At 38.1% G+C, this 19,924-nt stretch overlaps 1 protein-coding gene across 9 annotated transcripts in view; it reads left to right on the forward strand.

Annotated features, from left to right (window-relative positions):
• The window catches only part of ARHGAP17 (Rho GTPase activating protein 17), a 71,789-nt gene that overhangs the window by 17,853 nt on the left and 34,012 nt on the right, over positions 1-19,924 (forward strand). For 6 of the 9 annotated variants that reach the window (XM_038420416.2, XM_038420427.2, XM_043493908.1 and 3 more), the window contains exon 2: positions 19,367-19,406. In XM_038420416.2, the coding sequence (XP_038276344.1) occupies positions 19,367-19,406 (40 nt within the window). Of the gene's footprint in view, positions 1-568; positions 678-14,244; positions 14,266-19,366; positions 19,407-19,924 lie in introns of those variants that run through there. The other 3 variants (XM_038420418.2, XM_043493911.1, XM_043493912.1) reach the window with 3 other exon arrangements.

Here is a 19,924-nt window from a genome sequence, read left to right on the forward strand (position 1 = left end):
GTCACCAGGTGATTTAGCAAGGGAATTGGCTCTTTTCCAGAACTAAAAGCTTGCCAGCCTCACATGTAGGGAACTTCTGACTCATTCTGTTATCTAAGAACATTAATTACTGACTTAATGTCACACTTGTTTTCAGTTGCACTGCTTAAAAAAATAGATGCTGGTCTCTATCTTGACCAGAGTTAAATGTTTGACCTTTTTTTTCCCCCTCACAGCATTTAGTATCTTCAGTGAACAGAACTTACTTTTTGCATTCCATGAACGATGGGAGTGCACTTCTTGTAGTCAATGGGAGTACTTATTTTGGGGCTCTTACACTCATTTAAAATAAACTTCTAACTTTGTTTATTGGGGAGATGTAACAAATACCGGAAAATGGGTCACTAAAGTCCTAACATTCCAGCAAGTTATTTAGTTGTATAATAAGGTATAGTGTAGCTGCAATAAATATACAACTTGACAATGACAAGTTTCTAAGTCAGTATAATACACAGAAGATGTAGTAGAAGCTTAGTTACTAATTGCTTCTGATTTTTTTTGTTCATATCTGAAATTGAAATCAGATTCAGGCTCAAGGCAAGAAACACAATTTCTCTTTGAAGTGTCCGTGTGGTAATTTCCTCCAACAAGGAACTTATTCTGCATTCATAGACCTGAAGTTGTGCGATGTATAAAAGGTTTGCCTTTAACTCATCATTAAAGCAACGAAGTTTGATATTAGTGTTCAGTCTGTATCTGTCCACATTGTGCACAGAATTTGTAATACATGTGGCATGTAAAATCAGCCACTGTCTAGATGCTTACCCTACTCCATTGATACCCGAGCACACAAAGTGGCTTAAAGGTTATTTTAAATTAAACTGAATGCCCACAGTTAAGTATTTAAATGTCTAACTTGTTGGGATGCCTTTGATTAGAATAACTTTTTCCTGTCAAAGTTGTGTGGTGGGAATTATATCTGGCTTAGTATGTAACAGTTGTTTAAAACTAAACTGAATAAACAGATTTAACTTAACTAGAAAACTGGCCATACCTTTTGAGCAGAGTTCATTGGAAGAGCTCAATGGAGCAAGAGAGAGAACATGAGAATTGAAGTTATTAACTATTAATTGTTTGTGACTATATCAGCAAGCTTTTGTTTCTTCATAAGTTTCTAAAACTGTAGTTCTTGATCAGTGAAACACCTTGTGCTCTTAAAAATGGCACCTGTCAGATAATTAAATCAACTTTCTTGAGGGTTGGGTATTAAAACCGTTCTGGAACCAGAAAAGCTGCTGCTCCAGAACAAACTCCTTTGACTGAATGCTGTGAACTGCAAGCTGTCATCCAAACTGGTTCTTAATCCAGGAAGAGTTGTTTGGGTGAATTCATGCAGTATTTGTTCCAAAATTACAGAATGTATTGTTACTAATGTCTAAAGTTTGAGCTAATGCTTTCATCTGGTGATGAATGCAAAACCCTTAATAAAGAGGTGGAGATAGATATAACTTATTTATAGTTTGTGGAATAAACTGTCTTAAAATTCATTCACAGTAGGAAACTAGTTTGTTTAAAACGGGGCAGGCCATTCAAGATGGTGCTGGATTGTCAAGGCCTAAGGACTAGCCCCACCTCTTGGGCTGCATCATTGACATCTGCCAGCAATGGCTTGCCTACCCTCGGAATAGGAGGGTTGCTGTAGTAGGTACTGAGCACAGGATTGGCACCTTACCACCCACTCAACTTAAAAAATAAATAAAGTGATAGTTGGAAACTCCTTGCCTGCTCTGCTCTGTGGAACACCACCACCTTGTATTTGATTGTTAAATACATGGTGGTGTTTTGTGTACATATAATCATGGGTGGCTTGGTTTTAGTGGTATGGCTTATGCTGTCTGGGCATGGACAAAGAACCAAAGTGTATGGATATTAACTTGCTATCGACCTGAGTATGAAAACACTGAAAATAAATGGCTGTGCTGGGATTTCAGAACACGCCAATCCCTAATCATTGCTAAAATATTTGGAAAATAGTACCTAATCTATTCTGAGTTCTTGTAAGCTTTTTTTTTTAAAAGAAAAAGTAGAAGAGAAATGCACTCTGGAAATGTTAGCTCCTACTGTGTGCACACTGTTGTTGGTAGTTTGTATTGTGGTAGTGCCACCTCAGAATTAGGGCTTCATTGAGTTTGGTATTGTCTCACAGGAGGACGTGGTCCCTTCCCTGCGGAGTTTATAGTCTAATGTAATCTGGCCCCCAAATTGTCTCCTGAGTTGGAGAATATAAAGGAGAATGTGAATTGACCGGATGGATTAGATTCCTAACATCCCTTGTTGGGCTGTTCCTTCCGCACTCTGTGGAAGTAATAGTGCTGCCTCCTATTTGACTTGATAATTAAACCTGCCAAAATTGAATATTAGAACTTCGCCAAAACCTATTGGAAGCTGAATTTAAATATAACCTTTAGCTTTTTCCACGTATAATTATGAAAGAAGAAAACATTTCATTCTACTTTTTGAAAAGTTCAAGTGCTCTCTTATCAAGAGGTGTGTGTATAGATAAGGATGTATGAGAAATCCCATGCTAGAATTATGTTTGAAAATGGCAAAATAACTTTGAAGCAGCATATGTTTTGAAAAAAGATGGTGTTTGCATGTCCCTAAGCCTAGTCGGAGCATATGCTATATTCTTAAATATTGAGTAATTCTCAGGGGAAACTACTTTTTGAAAAGAAATTTCAAAGAAGATGGCTTGTCTAACTTTCCATAGACATGAAGCACACTGCATGTAGGGAAGTCAGGATGCCAAGTGAAAAGGAATATGGTTGGGAAAAGCATCCTTACAGCTTGGTATCCATTTTTTCAGTAATGGGCAAAAAGCATTAAGATGTACCAAAAAGAATCAAGGAGTACTTGTGGCACCTTACATGCATCTGATGAAGTGGGTTTAGCCCATGGAAGCTTATGCCCAAATAAATTCGTTAGTCTCCAAGGTGCCACAGGTAGTCCTCAATTCTTTTTGCTGATACAGACTAACACGGCTACCATTCTGAAACCAAAAAGAAATATCACACTAAATGACTTGGTCTAGGACTTTTTGTGCTATGCTATTCTGCACTTCATGTAAGTTTGAGTCTATGCTGTTCTGGTTAAGTGCGAGCATAGGTTCATGTCTTGATTTCTGATGAGAAAATATTTAATTCTACCATGTCTCAAATAAAATAAAATTTTCAAGTAACTTAACAGCAGTTCTGAGTGTCAAATGTACCTGGTACATTTGTTTTAGCTATCTAAATGTAGTGTGTAATTGAACACTTCTCCTCAGATCAGGATTATATACTAATCTTGTTCATAATGTATCATGTACAAAACCTAGAATGCAGGACAGTCAAAACTGAAGTATGAAGGATAGGGAAGTATGCTTTGAGAAATCTGTGCAGTAGTGTTTGGAGATCTTCCCCTTTGCCATTCCTGCCAGCCTTCTCCACAAGTCATCCATATCCTATGTCCTCTCTCCCAGTCAAGGAAGATTGAAATCAACTCTATGTAAAGCAACAGGTGTCATACAAAGAGCTAATTTTTGAATAATTTGCTGGCTCCCTTTGCTCCTCTCAGGCATTAAGCACGCAGCTTGTTCCCTGTTGGGCAGAAGAGCGAGTGAAGCTGTCTTCACAAATAAAATAAGCTGAAGTTGAGAGAGGGCATTCTCAGCAATTTCACACTAAATGCACTTGATAATAAGGCTGAATGACACAAAATGAGAAGTTGGGAAGATCATATGAGCAACAGCATTTGCCATAAGAAACTATTTCCAACTTATCCTCTCAACTACTGACTGTCCATGTGTGCATACTCTCCGAGATTTCTGTACTTTATTGTGTTTCTACTCTGGAAATTATCTGTAAGTGGAGAGGAGGGGCCATTGAGGTTCCATGTTTACCTGTCAGTCACTTCCAGATCAAATCTGCTCAGTCAATGTAAAAACAAGAAAAAGGCTTTCTCTGACTGTAAGCCCTGCAGACTCGGGGAGGTGTCCTGAAAGCAAAGCTGGTATCTTGCTGACTCTTGCATCATGTAGTAATTCTGCAGTCAGAACAGACAAAGCTGAATCTCTGAGCTGCACAGATGCCAGTGGAAAAGGAGTAAAATAGTAAAAACTACTTTTGACACCAAAGCAGATGAGACTACAGAGAGCAGAGTAGTTGAGTAATAAGGTGGATTTGTTTCAGAGTAGCAGCCGTGTTAGTCTGTATTCGCAAAAAGAAAAGGAGTACTTGTGGCACCTTAGAGACTAACAAACTTATTAGAGCATAAGCTTTCGTGAGCTACAGCTCAATGAAGTGATCTGTAGCTCACAAAAGCTTATGCTCTAATAAATTTGTTAGTCTCTAAGGTGCCACAAGTACTCCTTTTCTTTTTAAGGTGGATTTGGTTTCTGTGGTGAGAGAAACAGTGTTCTGTTCTTTCGGCTTGTGTTCAAAATGCTATGCCAGTAAAATCAAACTCCTGCAACAGATCTTGCTGCGTCCAGAAAGCTGAATGCTGGCACAGATTGCCAAAAGGAGAAAATAGTTCCCCTACATTAAAATGGCTCTGAAGAATGACCACTGTTGTATAATTCCAAAGGCAGGGACAAATTGTAGAAAATATTTTTCTACTACCCCTAAAGACTTTTTAATGCTTTTTATACAAGTCCTATTTCTTAAAAGGATACAAAACTAAAAACAACAAATGCACTTCATAAAACTTGCTACACTTCTTCTTCTCTCCCTATCGAACAACTTCATAGCACTTACGTACTCACTTCCATTAAAGGCAGTAGGCAGATTCCCATAATGTCAGTGGAACCAGGATTGGGCCTTTAAGGAAAAGCCAAGTTTTCGTGCTGCTTGGACAGCATATGTTTTTGGTCTTTTCAGGTCCGCAAGCAAACCACAAATTCAAAAGTCCCGAACTGTTTGTTTATAGAAGTAGGTAAGTACAGAACTTGTGAATGCTAACAATATATTCCAGTTCACATTAATAGGAGATAAAACAAAGGGAAGTATGGGTTATCGCTTCAGTAATAAAACTTTTAAGTTGTGTTGAGACTATCTAGGATAACTTACCAATTTTTAAAAAACAATTGAGAGCTGAATGGATAAAAGGAAAGGGGGAAAAAACAAATATTTTGTCATGTCCATGATAATCCTGGAGTTAGTCTACTCCCCCATATTATCTCCAGTGGTTAAAAAAGGCCAATGAAAGTTTAACTGTTTTCTTTATGGTAAATAATTTGTATTAAAAGTTCTTATGTATTTTATCTGTCTAGAGATGGAAGTTATAGCTATTTCTATTTAATTTACTGCACAGTTAACAGTATCTAAAGTAGCCAACTCTTCCTGAACTTTGGCACTACTTTTTAGAAAATATTACATTTAGTTTTATTTCCACTAAGATCAGCCAGAAATCTGAAACTGAGTTGGGGACCATTTGCTTTGATGGTGTTCCACAACATCATGTTTTTCCCCTTTGGGCATTTTTCTCTGATCAGATGTGTTAAGACTTTTAAGACCTGGAACTTCAGACTAGCATATATAGTTGAAGTGATAGGAAAGAGCTAAAGTCTAATCACCAAGATGCTTTGAATCTTAGTACAGTGTAGATTGGGTGAAAAAATATTAATCAATAAATGTCAAATGTCTGTCTTTGTCAAGTTACATTTTATGGGGAATTTCTAGTTAGCTTTAGAAAAACAAGACTCTTATGGGAAACTAACTTCTTTAATTCTGAATACTTTGTCTTTGTTTTTGAACAGAGCTGCTAATTTTCCATTTTTCCTGGCAGCAAATCCTGCCTATTGTACTATAGAAAGTGAGCAGGATGTACTGGCAACATAGCCCTATGTGAAGGTGCTCTGAAATGTTAGATTGCCAAAAGCTATCCATTTGGCTTCTCTTGGGTTGCAAACAACTAGGTTTCGTTTAGTTAAGGAAAATCAAATGGTAGGAAAAACTTAAGTCTTATGTCATGTTTTCATGGATAACTTTGCCTCTGCTATAATCTTGTCAGAGTTTAGGAGCTCAGACTTGTCATTTCATCATGAAGCAAACTATTCCCATAGGCATCTATTAACCAACAGTTAAGATTCCATATACAGTGTGAATAAAGATTTGTTACCAGTTTTACATTTGAACTGAGTTACTTGTTTTCTAGTAAAAACAGCTAGGAGTCCTTGTGGCACCTTAGAGACTAACAAATTTATTTGGGCATAAGCTTTCGTGGGCTAGAACCCACTTCATCAGATGCATGGAGTGGAAAATACAGTAGCAGATATATTTATAAATAGTACATGAAAAGATGGGAGTTACCTCTAGTGAGCGTCCAAGTTTTTTTACAGCACTTTTTGTTTTAGGATTGCTCTTGTTGCTTTCTTATCAGCTTTTAAAAGGCATTAAGCTTCTTGTTTTGTAGCTCTTGACCTACTTTTTAGCCCATCCATGATCACAGAATCCTTACTGTGCTGGTTGGACAGGATTTGTGACTTTCTCTGAAGCCAATGGCCTCTCCAAAATGTTGCCACACTGAGGCTAAGGATATGTCTTCACTGGGGGGAAAAAAAAAAGAGAGAGAACCTGCAACAGCGAGTCTGAGCCTTGGTCAACTGACTTGGGGTCACACTACAGGGCTACAACTGGCAGTGTAGGCATTGCTGCCTGGGCTTACCCCGTCCCAGAGTGTCAGCCAGAGTGGGAACATCTACATTGTTGTTTTTAGTCCTGTTGCATGAGCCTGAGTCACTTGACCCCATACTCTGAGACTTGCTCATATGGGTTTTCTAAGGTATGTAGATATATACCCTTAATCTCTCCTTCAGTTCTCCAGATTTGGCTAATCAGTTTTTCTGCGTCAAAGATGAAAATTCCTAGCTCCCGAATTCTTCCTCCTGATCTACTGTTTAGAAAGTATAAGTGACCCCAGCCATGGTACATGAAGCAGAACTGCTCACTGAAAGTAGAAGACAAAGGATGGTTTTAAAGTGAAAGTGTAGCTGTGAGCTGCTACTTTCCCCACTACCTACCCAGACGAGAGGAGCAGCATATGTTTGTATATTATGTCCCAAAGCTTTATTGCGCTAAAGAGCCCTCCCAGAAAAGGGGAAAGATGAATACAGGGGATATGACTACATAACCCATGTAACTAGGGGAGGGGTACTGGAACGTGCAGTAAAAAAATAAAACATGGTGGGATGACTAACCTAAAAAGTTTTAAAATAAGCATTAAGAAATTCTTGCGTTCTTACATGGTTAGTGGTCTTGGCACAGAAGCGGGTAATTGCCCTAACTGTGGACCAAAATATATAATTTCCTAATGTCTCTTTATAATTTGGAATTATATATTCCACCTTAAACATCCGATTTAATTACTGTTCTTATAAATGACTGTCTAAACGTTAGCATGCCAATTGAGACTGCATGTCATACTGTGTGACTTGAAATATTAAAATTTTGTAGTATTCAGAAGGAGATGATGATTTCACCATAGTACTTTTGGCTGGTTTTGAACAAGTTGGGGAGACTATTTCCCAGGTTTAACATTAGAACAGTGGTAGTTAATCCTTATTGCCTTTCAAGATGTTTTGTGTACCATCATTATATTTACAGGAATTCTGCATCTGCTTGTGATATTCCTGGTGAAACTGGTGTATTTCTTATGGATGTTCAAAAATACTTGACAAACAATTATGTTCAGTTTTTTTTGGCTTTCTAAAACAGCCTTTTAAAATTTAGTGTAAATCCTTCCTTTTTACTGGAGAACACAGGTAATTGAGAATTTGGGTAATTGTGGAATCCTTAGTGGTTATTCAGAAAACAAGAACACTTGCACTCCTCCAGAACAGCTATCAATAAATTGTGCCCTTTGTGCTGTATCCTGCAACTTAGCCTTCAGTTCCCAGAATCCTCCTTTTCCCACAGGTCCAAATCTTACTCTTTCAGTGGAGTGTTGCCAATTAATCAGCTATTTTATATCTAAACCGTGTGAACAGATGAGCAATCAGATTGCTTTCTACAACAGAAATGGTAATGTAACATTTGAGAAGGACCTTGGTGTGTGCAGGGCTTCCATTCTCTCTGTAATTACAGAGATTCTACTAATAGTTTCTAACAGTCTTTTTTTATTCTTACGTAAGCATTATCTTTGTTACAGAATGTGTCGGGGAAAATCCTTACTTTAAACAGATCTTGTTTCCAAGACACATGCCAGTAGGTTCTTTATACCAGAAGTTCACACAACAGATCCAGTCATAAACCTGGAATGTTTTGAGCCTCCTAGTACATAGGAGGAGCTGGAGAAAGGGCATGCTTTGTCAATTAGTCATAGTTTGAGGAGAGACTTCATTGTACATTCCCAGTATTTAACTGTTTTGTCTACATTCAGTTGAACTCTTAAATTGTGAAACTACCATAGAGGATGTGGTTTAGGAATTTTAGTTTGGGAAACCAGATTCAAGATTTCAGAGTAGCAGCCGTGTTAGTCTGTATTCGCAAAAAGAAAAGGAGAACTTGTGGCACCTTAGAGACTAACAAATTTATTAGAGCATAAGCTTTCGTAATGCATCCGATGAAGTGAGCTGTAGCTCACGAAAGCTTATGCTCTAATAAATTTGTTAGTCTCTAAGGTGCCACAAGTTCTCCTTTTCTTTTTGCAGATTCAAGATCACACTGTATATAAATAAGCAGGTACTGCTGGAGGAATTTGTATATGAAGTTGCAGATTTGGTTTATTACACTGAACATCTTGGTTAAACCCAGCTAGTTTTTCCCTAGTCTGTACATATTTTTTCTAAAGCATCTGGGAATGCTCTTTGAAAGATTCTTAGTTGCAATTGTTAATCTACTCTAGTAGAACATTGCTTCATTGTCAGATTTATGCTGTGTCACTTCATGGAATGAGTCTGATAAAAAGTTAATAGACCTCTTAATATAAGGGGATCAGGCCAAAAAACACTTGTTTACTGATATAGGCCCACAAAAATTTGGGTGAAAAACCCCTTGATTGTTTTAAGATGTGGTGGGATCTTAAACTAGTCAAGAGATAAGAGTGCAGAGCAGCTATTCTTGCATGCTGCTCGGCTAGTGGCAGAGTTCCTTAATCTTTCCCAGGTTTCAGAGTAGCAGCCGTGTTAGTCTGTATTCGCAAAAAGAAAAGGAGTACTTGTGGCACCTTAGAGACTAACAAATTTATTAGAGCATAAGCTTTCGTGAGCTACAGCTCACTTCATCGGATGCATTTGGTGGAAAAAACAGAGGAGAGATTTATATACACACGCACAGAGAACATGAAACAATGGGTTTATCATACACACTGTAAGGAGAGTGATCACTTAAGATAAGCCATCACCAACAGCAGGGGGGGGAAGGAGGAAAACCTTTCATGGTGACAAGCAGGTAGGCTAATTCCAGCAGTTAACAAGAATATCAGAAAAAAGAAAAGGAGTACTTGTGGCACCTTAGAGACTAACAAATTTATTAGAGCATAAGCTTTCGTGAGCTACAGCTCACTTCATCGGATGCATCCGATGAAGTGAGCTGTAGCTCACGAAAGCTTATGCTCTAATAAATTTGTTAGTCTCTAAGGTGCCACAAGTACTCCTTTTCTTTTTGCGAATACAGACTAACACGGCTGCTACTCTGAAACCTAAGAATATCAGAGGAACAGTGGGGGGTGGGGTGGGAGGGAGAAATACCATGGGGAAATAGTTTTACTTTGTGTAATGACTCATCCATTCCCAGTCTCTATTCAAGCCTAAGTTAATTGTATCCAGTTTGCAAATTAATTCCAATTCAGCAGTCTCTCGTTGGAGTCTGTTTTTGAAGCTTTTTTGTTGAAGTATAGCCACTCTTAGGTCTGTGATCGAGTGACCAGAGAGATTGAAGTGTTCTCCAACTGGTTTTTGAATGTTATAATTCTTGACATCTGATTTGTGTCCATTCATTCTTTTACGTAGAGACTGTCCAGTTTGGCCAATGTACATGGCAAAGGGGCATTGCTGGCACATGATGGCATATATCACATTGGTAGATGCGCAGGTGAACGAGCCTCTGATAGTGTGGCTGATGTGATTAGGCCCTATGATGGTATCCCCTGAATAGATATGTAGACAGAGTTGGCAACGGGCTTTGTTGCAAGGATAGGTTCCTGGGTTAGTGGTTCTGTTGTGTGGTGTGTGGTTGCTGGTGAGTATTAGCTTCAGATTGGGGGGCTGTCTGTAAGCAAGGACTGGTCTGTCTCCCAAGATCTGAGAGAGCGATGGCTCGTCCTTCAGGATAGGTTGTAGATCCAATCTGAAGCAAATACTCACCAGCAACCACACACCACACTAACAGAACCACTAACCCAGGAACCTATCCTTGCAACAAAGCCCGTTGCCAACTCTGTCCACATATCTATTCAGGGGATACCATCATAGGGCCTAATCACATCAGCCACACAATCAGAGGCTCGTTCACCTGCGCATCTACCAATGTGATATATGCCATCATGTGCCAGCAATGCCCCTCTGCCATGTACATTGGTCAAACTGGACAGTCTCTACGTAAAAGAATGAATGGACACAAATCAGACGTCAAGAATTATAACATTCAAAAACCAGTTGGAGAACACTTCAATCTCTCTGGTCACTCGATCACAGACCTAAGAGTGGCTATACTTCAACAAAAAAGCTTCAAAAACAGACTCCAACGAGAGACTGCTGAATTGGAATTAATTTGCAAACTGGATACAGTTAACTTAGGCTTGAATAGAGACTGGAAATGGATGAGTCATTACACAAAGTAAAACTATTTCCCCATGGTATTTCTCCCTCCCACCCCACCCCCCACTGTTCCTCTGATATTCTTGTTAACTGCTGGAATTAGCCTACCTGCTTGTCACCATGAAAGGTTTTCCTCCTTTCCCCCCCCTGCTGTTGGTGATGGCTTATCTTAAGTGATCACTCTCCTTACAGTGTGTATGATAAACCCATTGTTTCATGTTCTCTGTGCGTGTGTATATAAATCTCTCCTCTGTTTTTTCCACCAAATGCATCCGATGAAGTGAGCTGTAGCTCACGAAAGCTTATGCTCTAATAAATTTGTTAGTCTCTAAGGTGCCACAAGTACTCCTTTTCTTTAATCTTTCCCAGTGGCTGTAGGAAGAATTAAGAATGCCAGTCTCCATCCACCACACCCTCATGCAGTGGATAACAGTAGGCTATGCATTTATTAATCCATGATGATTTTATCAGCCACTGTTAACATCTGACTTCTGGAACAATACTAGCTTACACTCTTAAGGAATCTGACCTTATTTCTATTATTGTAGCACCTGGGAGACCCAGTCAGGGACCAGGACACTGTTGTACTAGGCGCTGAACAGACACTGAACAAAGACCATTACTATCTTTCTGAAGTAGTCTTTATTTCCAAAATAACAAACTTCAAAACTACAAAGTCCTTAATTTTAATATGCAATACAGGGCCCATTTTTTTTAGAATTGCACACAAATGCTATAATTGCAAATGGAGTTGGGCATGTAATTAAATGTAGTAACTGCACCTGTTCAATCTGCTTCTGGTGCAGTAAATGTGTTTATCAGAAACCATACCTATGGCAGAATATGGCTTTTGTACAAAGTGTTTTTTATTTTTTTAAAAGGATTTCCCCTGGCTTGTAACACAACCTAGCTGAAGGAAAAATAGTGTTCTCCAGCTCTACCATTAAGGTCTTTCAGGTAGAATGTAATTGAAATCTTTCTCATTAGTAACCCAAGAGTTGCCCATATGGTAACAGAGCACTGATCAGTCTAGTACAGTATGTCTTGATTCCTGTTAAAAATAAATAAATAAATAAAAAATAAATAAAAGCATCTCTGCAAAACCTTACTATGCATCACCTCTTCCCATAACGTTAAAGCTGTGCTGGAACAAGAGACATCAAGACACCCACCTCATCACATGGAGATGCAACAAATGAAGCAACTTCTGCAACTAATCTCTATCTAAAGTATACTTTTAGGTCTTTTCAAAATGCAATAAACAATACTTTAAGCCTTAAGCTGCTAAGTGATTAAAAAAGTACAATCCTGTGTGCAACTGCAGTTCATTAATATTGTATCAATCCTTGTAAGCCTAAATATTGACAGTTAACAGATGTTATGCTGAACTAAAACTGAGTGAATATGGTGAATGACTTTGCTGGTCAGACCAGGATCATAACAACACTTCGATTGGAGGCCCAAATTGACACCACTACTACTTGTGCTCTGAACAACCCCAAGCTTTAGCAAAGTGTGGTGCCAGTTTACAGCAGTCTAGCTTGGGTCCATCTTGTAATTTAAAGAGGCTTATTTTTAACACTCTGGAGACTTCCTTGTTTCATAAAGCCCGCTGTCCTTTTGTGTTGACATATTTACACTGTTAACCAACTTTGTAGAATGTAGAAAATAGTGATTTAAAGCCTAGGCCATCCCCTGTTCTAGCTCAGCCAATTTACCATGTGTTAAAGCCAGTGAGTGCTTGGTTTATACTTGACATCTAAAACGCATTGTTTTCACATGTTTGCTAATGTGCTCTCAGATCTTAAATTCTTGTCTAGACAAGTCCTAGATTATCATGAAGTACATGGCTTCAAAGGATGCTTCCTGGCTTGCTTCACAGAGAGAGAAGGAATTTAGTGCTTAAAGTTGGGGGTGTGATAGTTATATTAGCAGGAAGAGTTCTTAGCTGAAATGTTGCTAACTATAGTCTGTCTTCAACATGTGCTTAAAATAGCACTGTATATTGTAGACATATGTATTCCCATCAGTTTTAGAGGAAGTGCTTGAAACTGAAAAGCGACAGATGCTTGTCTAGACAGCCACAGCATGTCCTTTGTTTTAGTCTTTCAGGTGTTTTTGTTGATATTACTATACATCTGTCACTGTGGCATTTAATTATTCATATAAAAATACATTGCATCTAATTTGCTCATTGTCTATACATCTTTCTAAACTGGCATCTTTTGATATAAAAAGCATACACTCAACGCTCTTTGTCTGGGAGAGTGGTTGCATAGCTTAAACTTTATTTCTAAGTGTTTATTTTCCAGGCAGAGTAGTGATGTCTCTGTATTAGATAAAATAAAAGGATGTATCTTTTATATACACTTACAGTAAACTCAGATATGTTCATTTGTATATAGGTCCTACAAAACTAGGGATAAGTTCTGCCTATATGTGCCTTCAATGAACCCTATTTTCAACCACATACTCCCTTTTTTGGTACTTCTAAGCTACTAGCTAACAAGTTGCGTTGATTAGCTTTGCACAAAATGTTGGGTGAAAGGGTGTCTTCTCTCATCCAGTGTATCCGGTGCCATAGTTGCTTGTTAGTGGTACTCATTGCTGAAAAAGAGGAATGCAGAATGCTGTTACAATCTTAAACCTGCTCATCTATGAAAATGTGTACATCTAAATACATTTCTATAAAATCTCTAAAAGCTGATATAATTCTATGGCTGTATTGTCTGTTCCCTCTTACATGATTCATCGCTGTTGAGAACTGAACATACTTTAAATTAAATCTTCACTAATTCATGAAGCAGATGGCGCAAAAAAAAGTGTGTAAATCCCATGATGCTGGGTATTAGATGTAAAATCTGGACTGGAACAATCCATAAAATGCAAGAGGAAGCATGGCTATCTATGGCAGCTCAGCCCTCTGTTCCACTTGTTTGTGACTGTTCGGTAATAGGAAGTAGCTGGAAGACTTAGCCTTGTAATAAAGATTGTACAGTTGCTTCATGGTTTGACTACAGTGATGAACAGCTGTTGTATTTAGCATATCCCCTTTGGTTTAAGTTAATAACTCCCCTGTTTTATTTTCTAGTATTCTACTATGCATAATTACAAAGCCCAAATTACCACAGTCAGCAACTCCGTCTGTTACGTGTAAATTCTTTTTCTTGATGGCTCCATCTGATTTGCTCATGCAAGAGGCATCATTCTGTATCTCTGAAATCCAGTGACTGGCTTTCTTTTAAGTCAGTCTTGGCTGAAGTGCTCACTCCTGCTCCCAGTAAAATAAATGTCAGTTCTAACTGACTTCAGTGGATGTAGGTTCAGAGCCTTAAATTGTTCATGTTTTTGTCTTTTAACAGACTTATGCTGTGTACAGAAGGACTGGGATGAGATGTGTACATGAAGATTATTTTTAGCCAAATGCTTTGAGTCACTGCATGGACTAAAGGTCCAGTCGGCAGCCTTATAAAAGGCATATTGATTATAATGTGAGAACGCTCTTGCCAGATGGCCTCTGATCAATTCAATTGTTTTGGTTTCTAAATATTTTCTCTTAGTGAACAGAGCTACTTAAAGTGAGAGAACAAAGATGATCCAAGGAGATTTGTGAATCTTACCTACTCCTGTGGAAGTTCTGGGCAATCGGCTATCTGACTTATTTTTATGAGAAATTTATGTTCAACTAGTTGCCAGATTTGCTCCAGAATAGACACAGGAAGTTATGAGTGTAATGAGAAACTTTTTTCCTGATGCATGGAGATCTTAAAACAGTGAAGGTAACTTGCAAGGTGTCTATTCTGGATATTCACACTCTTGACAGCAAAAAGTTAATTTTTTTAAAGTTCTTTATGACAATGTGAAATTCTGCTTTTGCTTATGAAACTTCAGAAAGGTGTTTTCTGAGAAACAGTAAATCTTTCCCTTTTAATTCTTATCTCTATTGATCTAATTAATAGAAAGATTTGTTAAATTAGTAGTGCACTCTGCTTTGGTATGTCAGAATTACTTTGACCTTGTTTTTTTTTTTTTTTTGAGGTATGAGTTCCAAATCATGCATTTCCATAAGAAATCTACGGTAGTCTACATAACATTGTTCCCACAGTGACACTCGGTGGTCCTGTATGCTTTTTACTAAGTCTGCTAGCTCAACAGTGTAATTGCTTCAACAAGGGGAACTACACAAAAATGAGGAAGCTGGTTAAATGGAATTAAAAGGGTCAGAAGGGTGAAATGCCTGCAAGTTGCATGGAAACTGTATTAAAAACACCACAACAGAGGCTCAAGTTAAATGTATATCCCTCACATTAAAAAAAAAAAAGACAAAAATGCTCTGAGAAACGGCAGAGTAAAAAAAAAAAAAAAAGTGGTTAGAAGCAAAAAGACTGCTTCTAAAAATTGGAAGTCAGATCCTACTGAGGAAGATAGAAAGGAGCATAAACTCTGGCAAGTAAAGTGAAAAATGTAATTACACATCCCCCCCCCCCCCCCAAAAAAAAATTTGAGGAGCAATGGCAAAAGATACAAAAGCTAACAGCAAACATTTTTTAAAGTACATTAGAAGCAGGAAGCCTACCAAAGAATCAGTGGCGCCACTGGACAATTTAGCAGCACTCAAGAAGGACAAGGCCTTTATAGAAACGCAAGAATTCTTTGCACTGGTTTTCACTTCAGCACCCAAGCCATTCTTTTTTAGTGACAAATCTGAACTGTCCCAGATTGAGGTGTTAAAGGTAGTTTTGGAGCAAATTGATAAAATAAACATATCAAGTCACCAGGACTTGATATTCATCCAGGAGTTCTGAAGGAACTCAAATATGAAATTGCAGAACTAACAACTGTGGTATGTAACCTATCACTTAAATCAGCCTCTGTACCAGATAAATGGAAGATAGCTAATTAATTACCAACTTTTTTTAAAAAAATGCTCCTTAGGCTTACTGGCTGTAACTGCCAGGATAGCCCAACTTCACTACCAAGCAAATTGGTTGAAACTATAGTAAAGAACAGAATTATCAACACACAGATGTTGGGGAAGATTCTACATGGCTTTTGTAAAGGGAAAATCATGCCTCACTAATCTATTAGAATTCTTTGAGGAAGTCAACAAATGTGGACAAGGGTGATCCAGTAGGTGTAGTATACTTGGATTTTCAGAAAGCCTTTGAAGTCCAACACCAAAGGCCCTTAATAGAAATAAGCAGTCATGGGATAAGAGAACGTCCTCTCATGGATCAGTAACTGGTGAAAAGGTAGGAAACAAAAGGTAGGAATAAATTGTCAGCTTTCATAGTCGAGTGGTGCCAATAGCAGGCTCCCCCAAGGGTCTGTACTGGGACCTGTGCAGGTCAACATATTCTTAAATGATCTTGAAAACTTGGTGAAGCATGAGGTAGGAAAACTTGCAGATTATACAAAATTACTCAACAAAGTTAAGACCAAAGCTAACTGCAAAGAGTTACAAAGGGATCTTACTAAACTGGGTGACTGGGCAACAAAATGCCAGATGAAATTCAATTATAGTGAGTGCAAAGTAATGCATATTGGAAAACAAAATCTCAACTATACATACAAATTGATGGGGGTCTAAATTAACTGTTACCACTTTTAAAACATCTCAGTATGCAGCAGCAGTTAAAGCTAATAATGTTAGGAACCATTGGGAAGGGGATAGATAAGATGGAAAATATGATAAAGCCACTATATAAATCCATGGTACACCCACACCTTGAATACTGCATGCAGTTCAGGTCACCTCATCTCAAAAAAGATACATTAGAACTGGCAAAAGTACAGAGAAGGGCAGCAAAAATGATTGTGTATGAAACAGCTTCCATATGAAGAAGGATTACAAAGACTTGGACTGAAAGGAAAGAGATGACTAAGGGCAGATATGATAGAAGTCTAAAATTTCAAAGAAATTTCGAAAGAGAATTAGGTAAGTTCATGGAGGATAGGTCTGTCAATGCCAGTTAGCCAAAATGGTCAGGGATACAACCCCATTCTCTGGGTGTGTCTGAACCTCTGACAGCCGGAAGCTGGGACTAGATGACGGGATGGATCACTCAGTTCTGTTCATTGTTCTCTTCATTCCCTCTGAAGCATCTGGCACCAGCCACTATCAGACCTGGGCTAGATGGACCATTGGTCTGACCCAGTAAGGCCGTTCTTATGTTCTTTACTGTTCATGCTTAGAATGCAAGTACAGTCAACACAATTTAAGAGCACTCCAGTTAAAGGAACACATTTCTTACACTACAGATTTCTCCCTGGTAGTTTTCAATGGGATTTTTCATCTGTGATTATCTGATCCTAGTCTTTTATTACCAGTTTATCACTCACTACTAGGAAATGATTATATCAAGCAGAGCAGTCATGCTGTATTTACAAGGAAAATAATGCTTAAATGTCATATATATTTAACTTTGTCAGAGTGATCATTTTGCTGTAGCCTTTGCACATTTCATTGCCACTATAAAGTATTTAAGTGTTTGATGTCTGGTAGTTTTGAGCATTAGCATATAATAAATATTTAACAATTAACACTTTATGGATCACTGATAGCCCAAGGCAGGTAACTTATCATGAAATTAAAATTAAATTCCTTTCAAAGTTTAACACATGTTAACTGATACATTTCCCATGTGATCAAAGTCCCTCACAAGAGATTAAAGGAAATATGAGAGGTAAAGCAATGCATTGGATTACAAACTTGTTTGGACAGACCAGGGGAAGAAAAAATACATTTTTAGTAGGACAAAATGTTAATATTGGGGTGCACCATGGGCCTGTATCAAAACCAGTGTTTAAAACGGATCAACAGTGAAGTGAAATGTAGGTGACAGACTCGGTTGGGTATGACTACGGAAGACTGAGGAACTTCAGAGGGACCTAACAAAGCTAGGTGAAAGAGGAGCAGGTTAGGCAAACACCTGTCAGGTATGGTCTAGATGAGTCCTGACATAAGTATAGGGGACTGGACTAGATGACTTTTTGAGGTCCCTTCCAGTCCCATGATTCTATATCAAATGAGATTCATTGTTGACAAATGTATGGTAATTTGAACTACATGTACACAATGCTGGGATCTAAATTTAACTGTGACCATTCAGGAAAAAAATCTAGATGTCACTGTGGACAGCTCAATGAAAGTATTGTCTCAGTGTGCAGCAGCTGTTAAAAGTTAATGCATAAGGATTGGGTTAGAAAATAATACTGAACACATCATAGTGCTGTTATATAAATCTGTGGTAAGTCTTCACCTAGAATACATTTCATTTTTAGTACCCTATCTCAAATACAGCAGCAAAAGGAGGGGCCCAGAGAAGGATAGCAAAAATGAGTCATTGAGAGACTACTTTATGAAGACTGGAATAGAAGGGACTGTTCAAGGAGGAGATAAATAACCGGGGAAATGGTAGCTCTACAAAATAAAGAGTAGTATAAAGAAAGTAAATTGGGTGCTTCATTTACCTCTTCTCAGAATACAAGAACAGTAGCCATGAACAAAACTCAAAGGCATTTAAAATTGACAAAATTGTTTTTATGAAAGTCAGTAGTAGCAATTCACTGCCACAAAATATCATTAAGGCTAAGATATTAATAGATTTCAAAAAAGGGCGAGACCCATATTGATGAGAATAGTCAGTTATGTTAGATAGGGGTTTTATAAAGAGAACTAGCCCCTCCTGCTTCACAGCATTAACCAGCCACTGACATGAGTTCTCTCATGAGCAGGTTATACTGTAATTGTCTACCAGCAGTGTTTTTTGCACCTTCATCTGAACATCTGGTATTGGCCACTGTGGCCTTGTCAAGACTAGAAATTGGAAGTTGTTAGCTTAACATATGTTAACACTCTAATGTGAACAAGTATTTAATGGGTTTGCTAACACCTTACAAGGCCAGTCAGACATCGTATTTGACTGGGTGGACCACTGGTCTATCTGTCAATTTCTGTGTTAAGTTAGGGAGGAAGAGAAAACAGAGTGGCGCATGGTCTGATCAGGAATCACTGAGACAATAAACATGGAGCTCCATGATGCTGTTTCTGCAATCATTTTTTGGTGCAGAAGTGCTCTTTAAAATTATCATTGGAACTTAGTTTTACTCCTACTTGTCTTCTGGCTAAGTACTAAGTACAGTTTGTTACATGTTTCTTGCATTAGAATTACTCTTGTTTTTAGGCAGGTAATGTACAGAAATGATAGCTATGGATTCATTAGTGGGTTAGGCTTTCAACTTTAGGAATGTGCAGCTTTCCTTGTTAATCTCGCTAATTTGTGGTGTTAGACAGGTGGTGAAAGACTGCTCCTCAGCAGTGATCTGCAACTTGCATGTAGTATGGTACATGTCATATTGACTGAGTGTGCTTTGTATCATAACAATGCTCATAAGCTTGTCGCAGGGTGGTATTTTTTTTAAAATGGGAGAACTTTTTCGTAAGAGATAAATTCTTAGCTCTGAATATTTTTCCTGTTAATGTACTGCAAGTATTTTTTTACCCTTGACGTAAAAATCTTTTTAGGTGCAAATTATTCTAATTCAAGGCTTACATTTCTCCTGGTTTTTTTGTTTTTTTTTTCCTTTCAGGGCTGAGAAAACTGAAGTCCTCAGTGAAGATCTGTTACAGGTACTGTAACTCAGTTAATGTGCCGCCTTTAAATGCTTTATTATAAAGAACTAAGCAAGCCTTTTGACTTCATAGAATGCTGCCTGTGGAAACAAATTAAAAGCACAGAAGTTAGGTGGCTGTAGCTCTGCTTCCTCAGACTGGGCAAGCTATGATATAGCTTAAGGAGAAGAGGAACTGTAAAGCCACATGAGACAAAAGGGGATTTGAAAGTACACTAAAAAAGCAAGACCTAGATTAGAAGCAAAGAAATTGTAGCTTTGTATTAAGTAAATTTGTTTACGGTATAAAAATGATTCTTTAAAAAGAATATAATTCAGGTTTAAGAGTGGTAGCTGTGTTAGTCTGTATCAGCAAAAAGAACGAGGAGTATTTATGGCACCTTAGAGACTAACTAATTAGGGCATAAGCTTTCGTGGGCTAAAACCCACTTCATTGGATGCATGCAGTGGAAAATATAGTAGGATTTTTACTTATGCGCACGCACACACACATGTGCAGAGAGAGAGAGAACATGA

This window comes from Dermochelys coriacea, chromosome 10, assembly GCF_009764565.3.
Source record: "Dermochelys coriacea isolate rDerCor1 chromosome 10, rDerCor1.pri.v4, whole genome shotgun sequence".
In the NCBI taxonomy this organism is placed as follows: Eukaryota; Metazoa; Chordata; order Testudines; family Dermochelyidae; genus Dermochelys; species Dermochelys coriacea.